Source organism: Tympanuchus pallidicinctus, unplaced genomic scaffold, assembly GCF_026119805.1.
Source record: "Tympanuchus pallidicinctus isolate F22 unplaced genomic scaffold, pur_lepc_1.0 scaffold18, whole genome shotgun sequence".
NCBI classification, from domain to species: Eukaryota; Metazoa; Chordata; class Aves; order Galliformes; family Phasianidae; genus Tympanuchus; species Tympanuchus pallidicinctus.
Window position 1 is genome coordinate 14,363,757 of NW_026294699.1, and position 18,601 is coordinate 14,382,357.

Here is an 18,601-nt window from a genome sequence, read left to right on the forward strand (position 1 = left end):
CTGCAGAGCAGACTGATGCAGGCATTTCAGCAGAATCTGAACCAAGGATACCTTCTAAGCTTCAAAAAAATGTACACATAGTGTGGCTCTTTGAGTAGAAATAGAAGTTCATAAAGCAGCCAGAGATTCAAACACTGCTGTTGGCTGACAGCGTTGTTTGGACATTTTTTTTTGCTTGCAGGTGGCCTTTATGCAAAGAAGTAAAATCATGCAAAGCATGCAAAGAATAAAGCTGCACTATGGAGGAAGTTATGCTTAGAGTCTGTGCTTTAAAAAAAAAAAGTGCAGCTAACTAGCTGACTGCCCAGTGTTGCAGTGTTTGTCACCTTGTTTATCCTGCTCAGTTGTAGCTGGTTTGAGCCATTTTTCTAGAAATGATGGGCTTTGGTTGCACAAACAGTCTGATTATGTGAAAGTGACTTTCGTGGTCTTCAGCGTTGATTTCTTTTGTGCAGATGATCCTCACTGGGTGAGGTCAAGATATCCAGATATCTTTCAGTGTATATAAAACATCTTTGGTGCCTTTTTTTTGTATGTTGGCCTTTGTATGTATTTTTTTCTGGTGATGACTTTATTAATAGGAAGTCTGTCAGTGTGTGTTCTGTCTTGTTCCTGGAATGAAAACTGCTTTGAACATTGTTTCAGGGCTAAGGTTTTTTTTACTGACAGAAAAATTGTATCATTGAATTATTGCTAAGAACATACTAAAACCGGAGCCAGAGCATGAAGAGCCTGCTGCTTTTTTGCTTTATTTTTCTATACTTAGCCCCAAACAGATTGATTTTGTGGGCAGTTCCTGCTGCATGTAATGCTGCTTCAGTTTCTTATACAAAATCATACTAGATCATCTGTATATCTACTTCATGCGTAAGTGTGGATAAGTTTTCCCTGATGCCTGGTGTTGTTCCATAGGTCTTGGCCTGTTCTCTTTATAATAATAAAAAGTAAAAGCTATATGACCATGTAAGGTAACTTTTTCTTTTTTAAGGTTGTGCTAAAGATACCAGTGGTAACTTTTATTCTAATAAATAACTTCTTATTTTGCAGTGCAGCCAAAACGAGATCATGTTCTTCACGTCACTTTTCCCAAAGAGTGGAAGACTAGTGACCTTTACCAGCTTTTTAGTGCCTTTGGTGAGTAATATAATCTAGTCTTCCTTATGTCTTTTTTTGTTTTTTAATTTTTTCCTCTGAGAATGGAAAATACGTCTGGTTTTCTTTGTTATTTTTGACCTATGAATTTGGGCTTAGTATGGGTAAATCATACATAAATCATAATCAGTGATTTTTGAAAGATACCTTTAGGAATTTCTTTGTAGTGATGTGTCTAAAATGTCTGCCTCGCTGAACTGCTCTTTAGAAATCTTTGTTACCTGGTACTTGTTAAATATTGTGGAACTGTCATCTTTATATTCATATCCTCTCCTGGTAAAGAATTGAGACTGAAGGTGACCAAAGGGAAAGGCTCTTGGTATGACAGGCAGATCAAGCCCTCAGGAGTGAAGTCAGTGACTTAAGTCATAGTTTGTAGTGTGGCAGAGGGATTCAGGGCAAACCTGAATCTTCCCTTGATTGAAGGAGTTACAGTGTGAACCCTAAGGATGTCTAATCACCAGTAACAGGGTGAAAGTCCCTCAGTATACTCAATATTGTCACTTCAGTGCTTGCTCTGATTCTCTATAGTAATAACTGTTGTCATATAACTATAATAGTATTTCAGTAATAATATCTGTCTCTTCACCTAGAATGTGACTCAGTAGCCTGTTCAGGATCTCTGTTCCTTTTGACTTGATCTGCATTGCAGTGTGATGCTACTATAAAGCAGGATAGAACTTTATATTCAAATTTGATAAGTCTAGAATGTAAGTTGCTGAGATTTTTCTTCAGTTAGACTCACAGGGGTAAGAACCCCATGTAAGAGCAGCTTGGGTATTGTTTCTGCAGGCTTTTAAACACTCAGCCATATAACTTCACACGTTTGAACAACTCCTTATCAGCGTTGGTGTGAAACAGAAGCAGGGATCACTACCACCAGAGGTCATGCTTACACATCTGAAGTACTATTCAATTTGGAATTGGAATTTATCTGTTTTTTTACAGATTCTAGAGCTGTGTGCTTTCAGATTTAAATTTACAAACTGGTGGTATTTTGGATAATGCTTAATCCATGTCAGAACAGGCTGCAGAGGATGCCTTCCAGAATTATAGGATCCCACGCTTTTTCAGCTGTAGCAGGATTGAGCGAAAGGCAATGTGAGATGCAGTGATTTGCCAAAAGCCCCAAAAATGTGGCAGCAACAGATGTGAATTGTTTCCATTTATAATGCTAATTGAATTAAAGTGTTTTTAAAGTAAACTTTCACCTGGATTCTAAATAAATTGTCAAGCTAAATAATAACGTTGATCTGTCCTTAGAGAAAAATCATTTTGACTTGGTTTTAGCCTAGTACTTGAATTAGAGTTGTAATCTCCTGTGAAGTTTCTAATGAAAGCAGTGAGACAGCCGAAGGGACTGCGATGTCAAACTTGCAGCTGAAGTTTGCATGCAGACCGAGTGGAAACCTGTTGTTGCAAGATGTTTTTACAGTCTCGTGAGTGAATGTAATTTCACTGAGCAAATGCTCGCAGTACTGTGCACTCTAAAAACATTTGTTTCTTTAAACACTGATGTGAAGGTATTCAAAATAGTATCTGTTGCAGTTCATTGCTTTTGTGCATATCTTTCACAGCCACTTAAATTAATGGGTTTTAATTAAAACATGTACTACCACAGTATTGTAAAAACCTGCTACGTGAATTTTTTCCAAATGAGTGGAGTCAAACCTCTGCATCCTGGTTTGTGAGAACACGAGAGACTTCTCTGAGAGGGAAGTGAACAGTGGTGTATTCATGGAACCTTGCTGATCTGGAGATGCATAAATGACTTTAAAAGAAATAAAAGTAATTGATCCTTCATGTGCTTAAACCTTGTTCTGCTAGTCCGAGCTACTACATACGTAGCTTTAAGTGACTTTTAAATCCAACTTTGAGACTCAATTGCAGGTTCCACACACTGACATTTGTTCCTGGCTCCCTCTGCTGAAAAATCCTCGCTTAACTTTTTTTTTCTTGTTTTTTTAAAGAGAAGTGGAGCTTAAAAAATGACCCTGTCACATGTGAACAATCCAGTTTAAGGAAAAACTTCTTGCTAAATATTCTTCTGTAGCTTAGGTTCACATAGGCATCACAGCTTCATGTGCTGCACCTTTTCAAATTGTAATTATTTTATTCTGATCCTGTATTTCTGTGTACATTTCTGGTCTTTCCTCCCCCTTTTCACGGCAATGTTTCCTTCAGCAGTTTTTGCTTTCTTTGCACTCTCTTCCTGCCAGAAAGGTGGAAGCTCTGTTAACCCTTTTCAATTATTCACCAGGAAAATGTTGTTTGCATTCAATATATGCTTCGACTCTTATTCACAGAAAAGATTCAGCTATTTCTTTTGTCTGATGTTGGTGTATAGAAACTTTGCAATCTTAAGGTGATGTCACTGTGATCATTTTTCTTTGTTGTAATACAGTAGAATGTACTTACAATCTCTTTTTCTTTGGCTAAATGAAGGTAGCAAGTGATTAGGAAATGTAAGAAACAGAGCCAAAGTAAAACAGTTTTCCTGCCTTTTAGCAACCTACAACTTCAGGGACTCATGAATTAGAGGTCACATGTACATCTTTCAGTTTAAGTGCCTTTCGTGGGTCAGGTAAAAGTCACATGAAATTGAAGTGCATTTTAAGTCAGTTTGCATCATTTTTTAAAATCCTGTAAAGTCTGAAGGTTAAATGGTGATATGACTGTAGATGTAATGTCATATCCTGGTCTGCCTGAAAAAGGTCACACCAGTTTTCAGTGTCTGACATGTGTGGACAGTCCTCTTCTAAGGACTGGAGATGTAAAAGGATTTCAGACTGCAGAGTAAGTCCTTGTGTCTGAGGTGGGAATCTTTGCCTACATGTTTTTTCCTTTGTAAGCAGTTTTTGTGCCTGTGTTACATTTTAAGCTATTCCCATAGAAAATGGAATGTATGTTTGATGAATGGAGGAACTCGATTCCAGTCACTTCCATTTTGACAACTTCCAAATGAGGTGCACAGTTTTTGTGTATTTGACCTCCTCTTATTTCTGAAAATGAGGTTTTCATTGTGTGTCCAGGAAATAGTATGAAAGTGTGACACAAACCAGATTTGGAGGACTTAGTGTTGCAATACTTAGAGTTCTCTGCTTGTGTGAGCCACAACACTACCAGAATTTTTTTTATCTTGTAGCTGTTTTGGAAAAGGAGCAGTGCGTGGTAATTTGGGCCAATCCTTTCTTTGTCTTCAAAAAATGCTGCAGTTCTGAAGAATGGACTGGTTTTGAAACCCCAAGAGATGATCTTTATTTTGGTACAAAATTGAAATTACATACCAAAATTACTTTGATTTTTGTTGTGAAAATATATAGGGTGCATGGAGTGAGGGCTGAAAAGCTGCTGATTATAACTTGTTAAAAGATTGGAAGGAGAAAAAAATACAAAAAGGCAGAAGAATCCTGTAGGAGTCTGAAAGGCATTAGTCAAATCTTATAGTTTTTTTTCCTCCTTACTCAAGTGAGTCTGAGGGTATACAGGATGAGCATGCAGTGGTCACTCTTTCTGAAGTGGTTCTGGGCTCAGGTATACGTGGTGATGCAATATTCACCTTTACTGTGGAGTCTTGTTGCCAAAAAAATAAAATAAAATAAAAATAATAAAAAATTCTCAGCTGAAGTTACACTTAATTGAGCATCTTCTTATCTGTCATCTGGCACAGCAGATGAAATGTGTGACTGAGCCTAAGATAAAAACAATCGTTTCTTTTGCCTTTTCTAGGTAACATTCAGGTTTCATGGATTGATGATACGTCAGCGTTTGTATCGTTGAGCCAGCCAGACCAAGTACAAATAGGTAAGTGTTTCTGAAATTACTTCAGAATTAAGATGAGACTTCAACTGCTTTAAAATTCTCTAAGCCAGCAGCATCTGCAGTTCTAGTGACAAAACCACTGTGTTGCACAGAGAAGTGAGCAATGGCTCTGAATTTATTGGAAGTAAACCTTCCAGTTATGCAGAAAAGCAGTTTTTGCTTTTGAGATTTTCTTCATTCATTGTTGCTGGGTCCACCAGACCCCAGTAGTTTCCGTGGTCAAGGAACTACCTACCCATAACTTATAGCTTGAGAACACTGACCTGAAACAGCCTCTTATACATGATTATTCTGGTATTGTCATCCCTTTTTATTCAATGCTCACATGAAAGCATCCAGCGGAGAGCCATGAAGGTGATGAAGGGCCTGGAGCATCTCTCCTGTGAGGAAAGGCTGAGAAACACGGGTCTGTTCAGCCTGGGGAAAAGAAGACTGAGAGGGGATCTGGCCAATGTTTATCAATCTCTGAAGGGAGGTGGGAGGCAAATGGATGAGGCCAGGCTCTTCTCGGTGCGCAGCAACGGGACGAGGAGCCATGGCCTAAAATTTGGACACAGGAGGTTCTGTCCTGACATGCAGAACTTCCTTGTGGGGAGGGTGACGGAGCGCTGGCACAGGCTGCCCAGGGAGGTGGGGCAGTCTCCTCCTGTGGGGATATTCCAGAGCCATCTGGGCGCTGAGCTGTGCCACCTATTGCAGGGCCTGCTTTAGCAGGGGGTTGCACTCAGTGATCTCTGCAGGTCCTTCCAACCCCTCTGATTCTGTGATTCTTTTCCTGCTCTAACGGTGAGCTCTCACTGCTTTCCTGTCTGATTCTGTGTCCAGAAAAAAGTTGCTGCAGGCTCAGTGGGGTTAACCAGCTCAGCAACTGCTCAGAAATCATCAGAAGCACCATAAAGGAGGGCGTGAGAGCATGTGACTTGCTAAGGAGTGAGGAATGGGATTCTCCCATTTGGTAACAAGCTGTTAGATGAAATCTAATGGCAGTGCTTTCTGTTTCTTTCCAAGAAGTCTCTCATACCTGAGCAGTCTGTTCTCAATGTCTGCTGGTACTCAAAGACCTTTTACCTCTTTTACTAGAAATGAAGTGTTCTGTGCGTTTTACTCTTTTTGTATGTTAACAAATTTGAGCACACTAGTTCTACCAGCCGTTCTGTGCTCATCAGCGCTGGGAGTGAGGTGTGGTGAACTTTGTACAGCTGGGCAATCTTGTCTGTAACAAGAAGCGGAATTGCTGGTTGATACATTCCAGTCTTGGTCTCAAAGCAGAGCTGGTGGCATAATTCACAGCACAGCTGTTTCACAGCTTTCAGCATTAGTGATGCAGATTTAGGAGGACAGATTTGCTGTCAGTTATCTGCAACAATATTCTCATCACCGCCTTTTCATTTGTTTAGGATTATTTGAAATATGTCATAGATTTTGTTTTAGTTACTGAGGAATTTAAACAGGGTGCAAAGGTTAAATAGTTTGAATTCTTTCAGTATTTAAACTGCAACTTAAGAAAGTTAAAATCCTTTATAACAATCTGCTTACAAGATTGTGGTGTGGACAGTCTCAGTGGACTATACCATCATTTCTGTGGTCTTTGTTGAGGGATTTTTTTTTTCTCCTGGTAACTGGAATGCTGAATTACTTAGCCAGCACGTGCAGCAGGGCAGATGAGGTGATGATGCTGGCTTGATGCTTTGCTGGCCTGCACGTTTGCATGGAGATGCTTGAATCCAACTATCCTGCATTAAAATGGCATTTCACCTCAATTTTCTACTTATAAAGAAAGTTATGATGTAAGCTTAGTGCAAGATCCACCCAGTGGTACCTGCAGGAATGTGAGACAAGTTCAGGGTGGTTTTTATTCTGAATTAAAAAAAAAATAAATTGTTACAATGCAGCAAAGAAAGGAACATAGAAGGTGTTTTTTGCAAGTGTATCTGACTTGTAAAGGGGCTGTGTTACATGTAAATAAGTGCATTTGAGTAAAACTTCCTTAAAATATTAGAGTAGTACTATGGGGCTTCAGGCTTCTGTCAGCACTTTCAAGAATAATGCTAGCTACTGTGAAACTAAGAGTCTCACCTTTATGCTGTTCTTAGTTGTGCTGAATGGCAATAAAACAGCATGAGGCTATCAGAAAAAGGGAAGAAAAGGAAAAAGGTGCATCAGTCTTTCGTAGATGGGTTACCTGAGGCGGGGAAATAGACCTTCACTGTCCGTGAGTGCTTCTGTGTTGGTGGCTTGTGGAATTAGGTACTGAGTTAAATAACAAAATGTTTCTATTTTGTATTGGAAAAATGGTGTCTGACGCAATGATTTGTCCTTGCATGTTTTGTACTTGAGTCTTAAAATTTCTCTAACAAAATATTGACACTTGGTATGTTTTAATGCAATAGCTTCCAGCCTGTTTAAAGTCTGGGCAGCTGAGGAGGAGCGATCCATACACGGAAGTCTGATGGATTCCCTTGGGAGGAAACATCAGGCAGGTTGTTGAAGAGTCAGAAACTTCTTGAAGCGCATGTACTGAGTGCTCCAAGTTAGTTGTATTGAGGCTTCTTTCCTTATCACTGAATAAAAGACTGAGTAAATCATTTTGATGATCTCTGGGAGTGAATGGGCTTTATATTTCTGGAATTGTGTCGACTGAGTAAATTCTTAACTTCTTCAAGGCATTTGAATGTTTCTAGGTGATTCTGGGATCCGAAGTTGCACTGCATTATAAGTTTTTGAACAAATAGGCTCTTCTATGTGCTGAAGTGTTTTCTATCAGTTATTTTAAAATAAATAATAGTCTCCTGACCTCAGAGCAAACCCAGACTCTCCTTTCGTGATGCCTCAGTGCAGGATTATCCTGGAGGATCTTCCTTGAGACCTCAGTACCTTGCTCTAGCTAACTCTTGACTGTTTTATTTTTCATAACAGTTTGCAGTGGGGTTTTTTCCTCTTTGGGCTTCCTTGAGGACAAGGATCTTAGGAGCGCGCTAATGAAGTGTCACTTTATTGGGGAAGGTGGTGCAAGGCTGCAGTACTTACCTTGGCATGGGCAGAAGGATTTGCAGCAGCACAGCTGCGATGGAAAATAGAAAGCAGGCAATCTGTGCCTGAATTAGTCATTATTTTCTACTTCCTTCAGCCACAATTGGAATATATTTACTTGACATGATGAGAAGTAGGCTTATGTGCGATAATTCTGCTGAAAGTGAATAAAAGTATTTCAGGATAAAGTTTTATTTTAATGCAAGCGTTAGCAAGTGGTTTGCTAAATAATCCAGCTCAACAAAGTATCCATCTTGCTAGTGTGTGTTGCTATCAAGTGTAGAGAGCTTTTTTTGTAAATAGAGTTGAGAAAATGTCTGTCTACCAAGACTTTTCGGCTGCAACCCATGCAGTGAAATGCAGCCATGTGGTGTTGCTTACCAACATTACCAACAGGCTTCTCAAAGGAAAATTTATCTTCACTTTACGATTTAAAAATAAGTAAATAAAAATTCTGTTCCCTTTAGTTTGATATATTTTGTTAGAATTCACAAGACATTCAAGCAGTGCTTTTCTTCAGTTGGCACTGGAGAGTTAAGGTAGTTCTATTTGGTTTGGTAGCATTGACAGAGCATCAGAGAAAATGTTTTTAAAACTTACAGAGACCATGCAGGATGTAACTGTCTGTGTTGTTCCTTAGAATTGCCCACGTTTCATTTCAGTTGTGCTTTGCATGGAGAGATATTTTTAGCATATACCTTTTTATGTGCTCAATTGAGCATACAATGCTGGTCACAGTATGGTTTAGCTCTTTAGAACCACTCATATGTATATACGTACATATAAAGTGAATATGTTTGTGGAATGCAATATGCTGCTAAAAATAAATGGTCTTGTTTCAAGAAAGAACAGTTGTCTGACCAAAAATATTTATTCTCATACAGGTTTTAAAAAATGACCTTTGAGATGCTCAATAAGGATTATCTTTTTCTTAAATGTAAGCAGGGTTTGTTAGGAAATTAAATGGAAGAGCCGTAACTCTGGCTCCTAGTGTATAGCAAAACAAATAATGTGAAATTGTTATTGTGTTTTAACAAATTGCTGTTTATCAGATGATCCATGGTAACTACGTGCTTGATTTTAGCAAGTAAAAACATGCTTGAGTTTAACTAAACAAATGTTACCCTTAGGAATGTTGGCTGGTATGCAGTAACTCCAGTGAGCATTAGTAATTCATTCACGATGCCTGCACCCTCACTTCATGGGCAGTACATATTCTCAGTATATATATATATATATATATTCTTATGAAGAGATCCTCTGACTTCACAGTCCAGACAAATGTAAGGGGTGTGAAAGGAGGTATGTTTAATGTGCCTTTAAGTAGTGCAACAGTCTCATCAGGCCGTGAGTCACAGTTGCAGATACCTATTCTTGGGAGTAGATACACAAGATATTGATGCCAAGTTTTACGTAAGTTTGAAAGACTTTGCAGCAGCAGCACCTACGTGCTGTGACTTGTACTATAGGTAACTGCTTTCATAGTAGCATAGTCAATATGCAGAGTGGAGACCTACTCTGAAAGAGGAAAAAAGCCAACCTGCGTTTCTGAGCGGTGATGTGGGAGCATGCTGCCTCTTGTGTGTGCATTGCAGGTAGTGCAGAATACCCTGCCTTTGAGATGACAGCACTTCATAAAGAACGAGAAGGTGATACACACATCTGAAATTTCTACAGAGTGGTTGGAAGTACACAACTAAAATAAAGATTTCATCTCCACTTCACTATTACAGTATTTTAAAATGCTCTGTCTGCATACATGAAAAGGAATGTGGGGTTTTTTTTTTTTATATTTAAATGGGTTTGCTGATTTATGACGGTTTATTTCAGTGACTTAAGCTAAAAACAGTAGAAGACACCAGTTGACAGCCAGTTTAATTTGCTGATTCATCTGTTCCAGCAATGGCTTTATGCCAGAGCTTGGCTTACAGATGAAAAGCAGCTCTGCAAAGATGCTGGGACTCAAAGGAACACTGGTGAATTGTTGCTGAGTGAAGGCAGTGACAGTTTTTTCTTTCTAGGTGATTCTAATTCTTCTACCTCCAACTGGCAGCACTTTTTCAGTTAAGTGGAGATGGAACATTAGAAAGATAGGAGGCAGCAGCTGGATTCTAATTAGCTGCTTCCACCAGTATCTTGGGCAACCAAAAATGCAGCTCAAATAAGCTTATGTTTCACAGCAATCAAACAGAGTTTTGGCAGAGCCTTTGCAAATGTCGTCTTTTCCTGGCAGACATGCAAAATAAACCTGCTGGGTTAAGTAATGAGACTAAAAGGGAAAAAATCCAGGAAATCTCTTCTTGCCAACAAGCAATCTGGAAGAGGACTATGACTGAAGAACTGATGATTTCTAATTTAAAAGAATTAACCCTTCTTGTGTGAAGTCTCACTCAGAAGTATTTTGAGTATGTAATTCAACCATGCAGTGTGGATTTAGGAGAGTACAGCTATTTGTTTTGCCACTACCAGTGGAACTAGATAGAAGACATTTGTATGAATGGAACAAATAGTTTGCTGCCTTCTACTCTTAAAACTAAGCTATCTCAGAAGGCGTGTTGTTGTGTGTTTGGTTTATAATATCTCTTGCCTTTCCCATAGCTGTAAACACCAGCAGATATGCTGAAAGTTACAGGATCCAGACATACGCAGAATATGTTGAAAAAAAACATGAAGAAAAGCGAGCAAAAAGAAAATGTACGGAAGATAGTTGGAAGGAGATGGAGAGAAAACGGTTGAAAACTCAAGGTGCACCTTACGTTTCCCAGAGTCGATACTACTGTGTTAACAGGTGAGACTTTCTGCAGTGCACTCATTGTTTTTGTTATATTTTCACCAAAGGCATTGCACTTTTCAGATAGTTCGTATCTGGCGTTTTTCTCTGTATGTATGTTTTATTAATTTGCATATAAATCATTAGTGGTACAGCACCTGTCACAAGATGATGGATAAAGGAATAGAGGGGATTTGGTGATGAGGCAAACTTGAAATATTGTGATACTGGGAGCAGGCCAGCTCGCAGCTCTGAGCTCGATGGAGCAGCAGTGTTTCTTAAAATCAAAATAAAAAAGTTACCTGTTTCATTTTTTTCACATCTCTACATGGCTGCTGGCATTTGGGAGCTTTGAAAGCTCTCTTCTTATGCTACTGTAAAGATGATTTTCAGTTTTTTTGGATGGTTTTCCATGGTGATATTGCCACAGTGAAGGGTATAAGTTACCATCTTAGGCAGTCCTGATGGAGTCATCCTTGTGTTTCAGGAACAGGAAGGTAAATGAAGATAGCCAGTCTTAGTTTTATTTCTAGTGGAGCAAGTCTCTCTCCTTACTGAATGCTGTTATGTGTATTTTGGGCATCTCGCAGCTTTTAGACAGACAGTGAGTGTTGGTGGCTTATGGTTTGAACCATAGATAATTCTGTCTTTTAACAAATACTTTGGAAGGCAGTAAGACTGCAAGACAGGTTTGTTTTTGTCTTTCAAGTTAGTAGGGGATGATGACAAATGTGTAACGTGGAAAGCTGTTGAATAAATTTCAGTGAATTGTTTCCTTAATTTTCTTTTAGCTCAGTGAGTTGTCTGCCTGAACACTTCATGTCCTTGAAAATTTTGAAGCTGTTTTTCTTGTATTGAAAGATTCCCCAAGAAGCACCCTTGCTATGTTATTTTTGGATGATCAACATTTTGATAACCCTGGAAAGCAGTCTTCAATTTGTTTGTAGACTGAACTTCTTTTGTGATTGATGTTCTACAAATTTTAGTTCTCACTAATCCAGAAATAAAGTGACTTGATTCTCTTCCAAATTCCCTTCCATGCAGATCTTTTGGCATGTTTTTTCTTAGTTTTGTCTCCTTTTTCACTCGATAGATGGTGTTCTCTTGACAACTTGTCTCTTGCAAATACTTCCTCTTTCCAGTGTGATCTGGCAGTTGTACCAGCTTAGGTATAACATGTAACTTCAAACCTTGTGGTCTTTCAGTTCACTCAAGGTAATTGTAGATGCATTTTTCTTTCCAGAGATACATAAACACAAATATTTTAAAGATACATGTAAACATATTTATACAGTGTTATAAATGATTATATGTGTGTATATGTGCATATTTTTCCAGATTAATCTGAACCATATATAGTGTAGTGCTCGTTCCTATGATGAAGCTAGCAGCTGATCTCTTATAATAGCTTCGTGTTACTGCACCCTTTATTTATTTATTACTTAATAAGCTTACTGCATCAGCTTCTGCCAGCGAAGGGAGCACAGCTGCAGAATGGCTGTTCTCCATGGTGGCCACATTCATTCAGGAGTGAAGTTGTTGGTTGTTTCTTACAAGAAAAGCCTCTGCCTTACATTGGCAAACTTAGAAGAACAGTATTGAAGGTTCATTAATTCTTCCTTAACTCCAGATTTCCCTTTACCATCTTCTTCCCGTGGCATTCATCCTAGCTGGTGTTTGGATAGGTCAGCAGAAAGGAGAGGTTGGGGAGGGAGGGCTGCTGGACTCTGCCTGTGCTGAAGACATGCACACCCACACCTGCTATCTTCAGTGACCAACAGGAAAACTGCATTGTGCTAACTAAGCAGATTTGCCAACTGGTGATATGTGATAGGCTTTCCTTACTTTTTTTCCCTAAACTCGGCTAGTAATTTTACTTTAAAACTAAGAATAAAACTTTATTTTGCTGCCCAAAAATGGTTTGGACTCTGCTCAAATATCTTTTTTTTTTCTTTTGTAATCATATTGTTGCTGTTAAATGTGTGTTCTGAAGGCTGGTCTAAGACTGTCTCTAGATGCTTTAGGTATCCAGAAAGATGAGGATTCTGAATTGGAAAATTACTGATAGCTTGTAGTTTGTTTTTTTCCACTTTGTTCAGTTGTTTCTCAGCAGAGTAAGGAAATTGAGACAGACGGGTGGACGTGCTCCAAAATAGCTGGTAAAATTAGAAAACTGAACTTTGCTCTGACTAGTGCTCTGACTCGTATACACAGCCATACTCATTTGCTACTATTGCTAAGTGAATAAATAACATTGCTGTACTTCTCGAACCTTATTTTAGGTCGAAGAAGAATAGGACACACGGGGAAAAAAAAACATCAACCAAATCCACAATCTGTAGTCATGTAGATTCCATGCAATGAATGAGTAAATGTAGAAAAAATCCTAATAATTTAGGAGAAAGCAGGAAGTCAACAGTACTTGATTGCCTATATTTGGATCCTCGTGCTGTCTGTTTTCTGGTCTGCTTTCTTTTTTTTTAGTTTTGTTTTCTGTTTTTGTCTGCAGGAAAAATGTGAAGCCTGAAATTAGTTTTTGTTTTGAACTTATTCCTTACAGTAAGTTTCTTTCTAAGAGCCCTTAGAGTATCTCTAAGTCCTGGAATTGTAATTTATGGGTCATGATTTTTCTTCCCTATGTATTTTTCAGAATACCTTTCCCAAAGGTAGAGTTCTTAAACTTTTCAATTTTTTTTTAATATAATAGCAAGTAGGTTGCTCCAGAAGTAATGCCTCCTTTTATGTCCATGGAAGCGACAGCAGACACAAAGCTCACACTCTTGCTATTTGATAGAGAAAATGCTCACCTGATTTTTTCAATGTTCTGTGCCCCCCCCCCAGAAAATCTGCACCAGTTGAGGTGACTGCTGTCACTGTCACCACAGCTGAAATGCAGCACCCCTTCTTACTGCACTGACACCACTGTTCAGTCTCCATAAGTGTTCACAAGCACTGATAAGTGTCACTGGGGGCCCTTTTTTCCACATGGAGGAATTCAGCTCCACCCTTCGCTCCCCCCACGCTTCCATGTCAGGCGCCATTCTGTCCCAGTGCCCCTCTGCTGCCATCTGTCACACAGCAACAACCTGTCATGGAATGTTGGTGGGCAGGTTCAGCCTCTGCTGCCATCCCACCAACAGCTGCCTCTGACATCAGGGCTGACATCACAAGATAGGAGGCATTACTTTTGGAGCAAGCCCTTGTAATTTTTAATTTTCTGAATTAAAAACTTTGTTTTCACGAGGGCTCTTTGCTCCTGTCCCACCCCCTTCCCTTTCCAAACAGCATTTTGGCTTTCGTCATTCTGCTGATGGTAGCTGTGTTGTGGTGACTTGTGTTGAAGAAGGCCTTCTGTGTGTGAATGTTTGGAGGAAGAGCCAGGTATTCATCAGAGGAAATGGTGTTTGTGTTCCTAACGTGGAAGTAAGAGCATGAAGCATAATCATGTTTCATGGTTTTTAACTGCTTTTGGACATCTCAGAAAGAGTCTGTTCTAAAACGTTCAGATGAAAAAGGGCCTTCACTTCAAAGGCAAAACTGTATAGCTAGATCTTACTTCCCTTACCTGAACCTTATTGATACCCTGTGCTTCTTTGTATTAGTGACTAAAAGAAAAAAAATACAAAGTTTTTTTTAAAACTGTGTTTAAAAGATTTTGTTTAAAAGTTTTGTTCTGTAACTTAGAAATAAAAGAATTGAATATTGAATGAAAGAATAGTCATCTTGTTTCATTATTCATAATTGCATTCTAGTTGAATGAAAATCTCTGTAGCATAACTTCAGTGTTTCCTGAATGAATCAGAGCTCTAAGTGCGTGTTCATGATGTTTTCTCTGTAGTAGAAATACTGTAAAACTGCGTGTAGTTTTGACAGAGGAGATGAACTTAGCATGTGGAAGCCTTCAATATGAAGATGAGCAGCTTTAATTACACTTGAGCTAAGTGATTTCAGCAGAATAGCAGCTAAGCCTGGGACACCTACATGACAAACAATAAAAACCTTCATTTGCACAACATCCTAGATGACTGTTATGGACTCTTACAGCTGAGTCACATCTTCAAGATAATGTAATGTTATGGCTCAGCACTTTATACAGTTTGTATTACTACTTTCTTAAGCATTTAATAGATACATAGTAACTAGTACCCATCTAGTAGTTATTCTTAACTTGTTGATAACAGTATTTTCTCCACATTTCAGTTTTACAGGTACCAGTGTAGCGGGAAAGAGAAGTATGAGTCCTATTCAGGAAGAAACTGGTTCTGACAATTTGGAAGAGGAAGGGGTTCCAGAAGATGAGACCAACTGCTATGCAGAGTCACCTCCAGATGTTCCAAAAAAGGTTCAAAAAGCCAAAAGGTTCAAAAAAATCAAGAGAGAACAAGTTTCGGCAGGTAAAAGCAATGTTCTTGATCATAATTTTCTGTTCTGTTTGAAACTGCCCTAGGCCTGAACAGAACTGAAGTTTGTTGTTGAGGGTTTTTTGTTTGTTTTTTGCTTGTTTGTTTTTTATGTCTCAATTTTTCTGGACTTTAAGCACTGTCACAACTTATTTTGTTGTATGTTATTTAAACTGAAAAAAAATTGCATCAAACTAAATGAAGCAGGATGTATTTGATTTCTTATTGGCTTACTTTCTTCTATATAGTAAAATATTTTTAGCTATTTTAAACTTCTTTTTTCTTCAATGAGACTTTTTAGGTTATGCAGGAACTTCAAATACCATAAACAAAAGTAAAAGAATTCTGGAAGCAGGATTCTATAGTGGATCTCCTCGTTAGTCCAGCAAGCCATCAGCAGTTGTAAGACTCCCCTCATGTTGACCTTTTCACTTAAGCTTGATTAGAAGGAGTCTCAGAATGAATGAATGCATGCAGCTTGGTCTGCAAGATGTGTATCATTAAACAAACTCTACTGTATGCAAAGGAGTCCAATTTTAATAAATCTTCCCACTGCCCTGAAGGCTAATATATGTGTGCTTGTAATTAACACTTCTAAATGTTAACACAGACTATCTTGATGACATTGCACTTGCATCCCTTATTCACTGTTATTTGGGAGATAGTTCTGTAAGTTCAGGAACCAGTGCTATTTTTCAATCTGGTCTGAATGTTATCTATCATTAAGACTAAGCCAAAACTTTCACAGTCAGCTTGCCTGCCCCACACCACCCCTCCTGCACACAGCTTGGTACAATGCTGATATCCTTCCTTCTCTGGAACATCTGATAAAGTACTGGCTGAGACAATTCCGTAGAGGAGTGAGCTGCCAGATTGGTGCCCATCCACTGGGATCTTAATCTTAGGCAGGCCTTTCAGATTTTGTAGTACTTGGCTTCTATGAGTCACATAGCTGTGCTTTTATTTCCTGAGGAAAAGTGAATGTGCTTAATCTCCCTTCCTAGCATTTTGGATGAGTAGCTCACAGTCGTCTGTAACGATTCTTGCAGTCCACCACATGCTTAGAGTAAGCCCATGTTTATTTGAAGATTTACTGGTCCATGAGCAGATCATTCACATTTCATGGACTGCTAGCTGTTGCAGCTTGTAGAAACTCGTTTTCAGGAGGGTGCGATTTTGAAAAGCAGAAGAAACAGTAGGCAGTTGACCTGTAGAACTGTCAAAATGTGCAGTCTTTATTCTCTCTGAGGTATTTTATGGATCTTCTCTTTTTTCTTCTTTTTTTTTTAAGAACTCAATATGCAGTGCTTGAAAATCAACAGTGTTTCTAATATAAATTATAGATCTTTTCCTATCTTCTAAAAACTGTTAGGATGTATAAATTAGAATATGCAGTGTTCTGTTCCATATTTAACATTGTCTGTCTTGCTTTTATTTGGAAGACTTTTCACATGGGGCTGATTTAAGCATTTCTTTCTGCTGACTTCAACAGCAACATGTTTTTCTTGCCAGAATACTTGGAATTGTGTGTTTGGCTGAATACAGACAGGTGACAGGTGATCATGTTTCACCTGATATTTTCACTGTTTTGTGAGTTATTGCAGCCTGTAGAACAGAAGAAAGGATGGGGGATGTCTTTTAAACAGCTTGTTGGGTTCTCTCTGTGAATACTGTAAATAATGTATCTGGAGGAGAAAAATAGGATTTTGTATGCTTTGAAAGAACCAAAATAGTCTTGACTTCTTTCCTTTCAGTATTTGTATACTGAAGTCATTAATATAGAGCTTTCTGATTCTGTCTTTTTAGGAAGCCTCACAAGTAATTCCACTGAAATTTTTGAAGTCCCTGAAACATGGTAGGAAATAACTGCCTTAACAAGTGGAATTGTTTGAAAGCAGTTGTGAGAATGCACCTCCTGGAAGCCATAATTTATTTAACTGAAGTGGTGTTAACAAATCAGTATGTGTCCTGAAAACCAGTTTAATTATTTTAAACTGTTTACTGAACAATCACTGTCAATTTTACTTCTGTGTATATTGACTAGTATATGATCTTGTTGTTGATCAAGTGAAATCCTTGCTGTTGTTAATTATGTTAGATTTAAGAAGCAAGACTAGATGTATTTCAGTCATCCACTTTGGCATGTTGGCTATGAAATGTACAAAAAGACCTGGCAGTCTATGATTTTGTGCTAGACTGTTTCCTGTGCTTGAGGGAAGTTACCACAAATCTCCTAATCTTTAGATATTTTTTCAGGCAACATCAGAGTGCTGTCAGAACTCTTGATACAGGTAGAGCTGCAGTTTCACATATTGCTTTTTACCTGTTACTATCCGGAAATCATTTTTTAGTTTTCCATTCTTTACTTCATTCCCAGTGCAGCCAGCTTCATCTGAATACCAGCTTTACAGATACCCTGTCTTTTCCAAAAATATAATTTATGTGCTCCTTAAATATGAATTTCATGGTGGGAGGTAGTTTTTTTCTTTGTTTTCACATCTGCTGCTGTTTTCACCCCTAAGTCCCTATCTATTTCTTCCCTGCTTCTTCCCCATCTTGTGGGGTTTTTGTTAAAAATGTTTTTTGGTACCTGTGACAAACCTGCTAACTGTACCAGCCCTCTGTTTGTTTAAAAAAGATCTGCATTGGTAGATTTCAGAAAATGTTTGATATTTAACATTTTTGTATCATGGAAATAAAAACAAAAGATGTATTTCCATAAAATGAAAATTAAAGAAATTTTCTTAGGAAGTGGTTTGCTTTTATGTACTGGCTCCTGAAATATATTTTTTGTGCTCTTATTTTGCTCTTCCTAACACTATTTTTTAAAATTATTTTTAAGTCTTCATACAGTTTTCAGTCTGTATCAGGTCTGTGGACTGACTACTTTCAAGATATTTGTGAAATGTAATGAGGAAAAGCCAAGTCTGTTGAAAAAGGTTTGCTATGCATTTCCCTTGGAAAAAAGAATGAGGGTTCTGCAAATCAGCAAGTTGAAAACCGTTTCAATGGAAAAGTGGAATATTAAGAAAGTTGCATCAGATTGTACTTACATCACAGTGTGAACCATTGTCATTTTAACAGTGCAGCAACCTGCTTGAAGGTATGCCGAAATGTGTGGCTTTTTAAGTGATTGCAAGAACTATCTTGAATCTTAGATTTGTTTTGCAAAAGGGAAAAGGATTTAAATCCCTCAAATGTGAAATGTCTAATTTCTAATCTTGGAGTACTGCTGGAATTAGTGCACCTAAGGGTTGTTGTTATTGTTGGTTTGTTTAGTAGCAGCCATAGCATCATATTATTGCACTGAAACGTGGGACAGAAGACAGTGTTATTAGAGATGCTACGGGAAATTATCAACACAACTCTTCTGATCCAGAGTGTATGGAGCAGCATGGGAACTTGTCTTCATTTCATTACAATATAG

The 18,601-nt window shown here is 38.3% G+C and overlaps 1 protein-coding gene across 4 annotated transcripts in view; it reads left to right on the forward strand.

Moving 5' to 3' along the window:
* The window catches only part of PARN (poly(A)-specific ribonuclease), a 34,147-nt gene extending 16,222 nt beyond the window's left edge, over window positions 1–17,925 (forward strand). For 3 of the 4 annotated variants that reach the window (XM_052679471.1, XM_052679469.1, XM_052679472.1), the window contains 5 exons: window positions 1,048–1,134; window positions 4,882–4,956; window positions 10,603–10,792; window positions 14,975–15,168; window positions 16,981–17,925. In XM_052679471.1, the coding sequence (XP_052535431.1) occupies window positions 1,048–1,134; window positions 4,882–4,956; window positions 10,603–10,792; window positions 14,975–15,168; window positions 16,981–17,033 (599 nt within the window). In that variant the 3' untranslated portion in view covers window positions 17,034–17,925. Of the gene's footprint in view, window positions 1–1,047; window positions 1,135–4,881; window positions 4,957–10,602; window positions 10,793–11,565; window positions 14,109–14,974; window positions 15,169–16,980 lie in introns of those variants that run through there. The other variant, XM_052679470.1, reaches the window with a different exon arrangement.
* The last annotated feature ends 676 nt before the right edge of the window (window positions 17,926–18,601 follow it).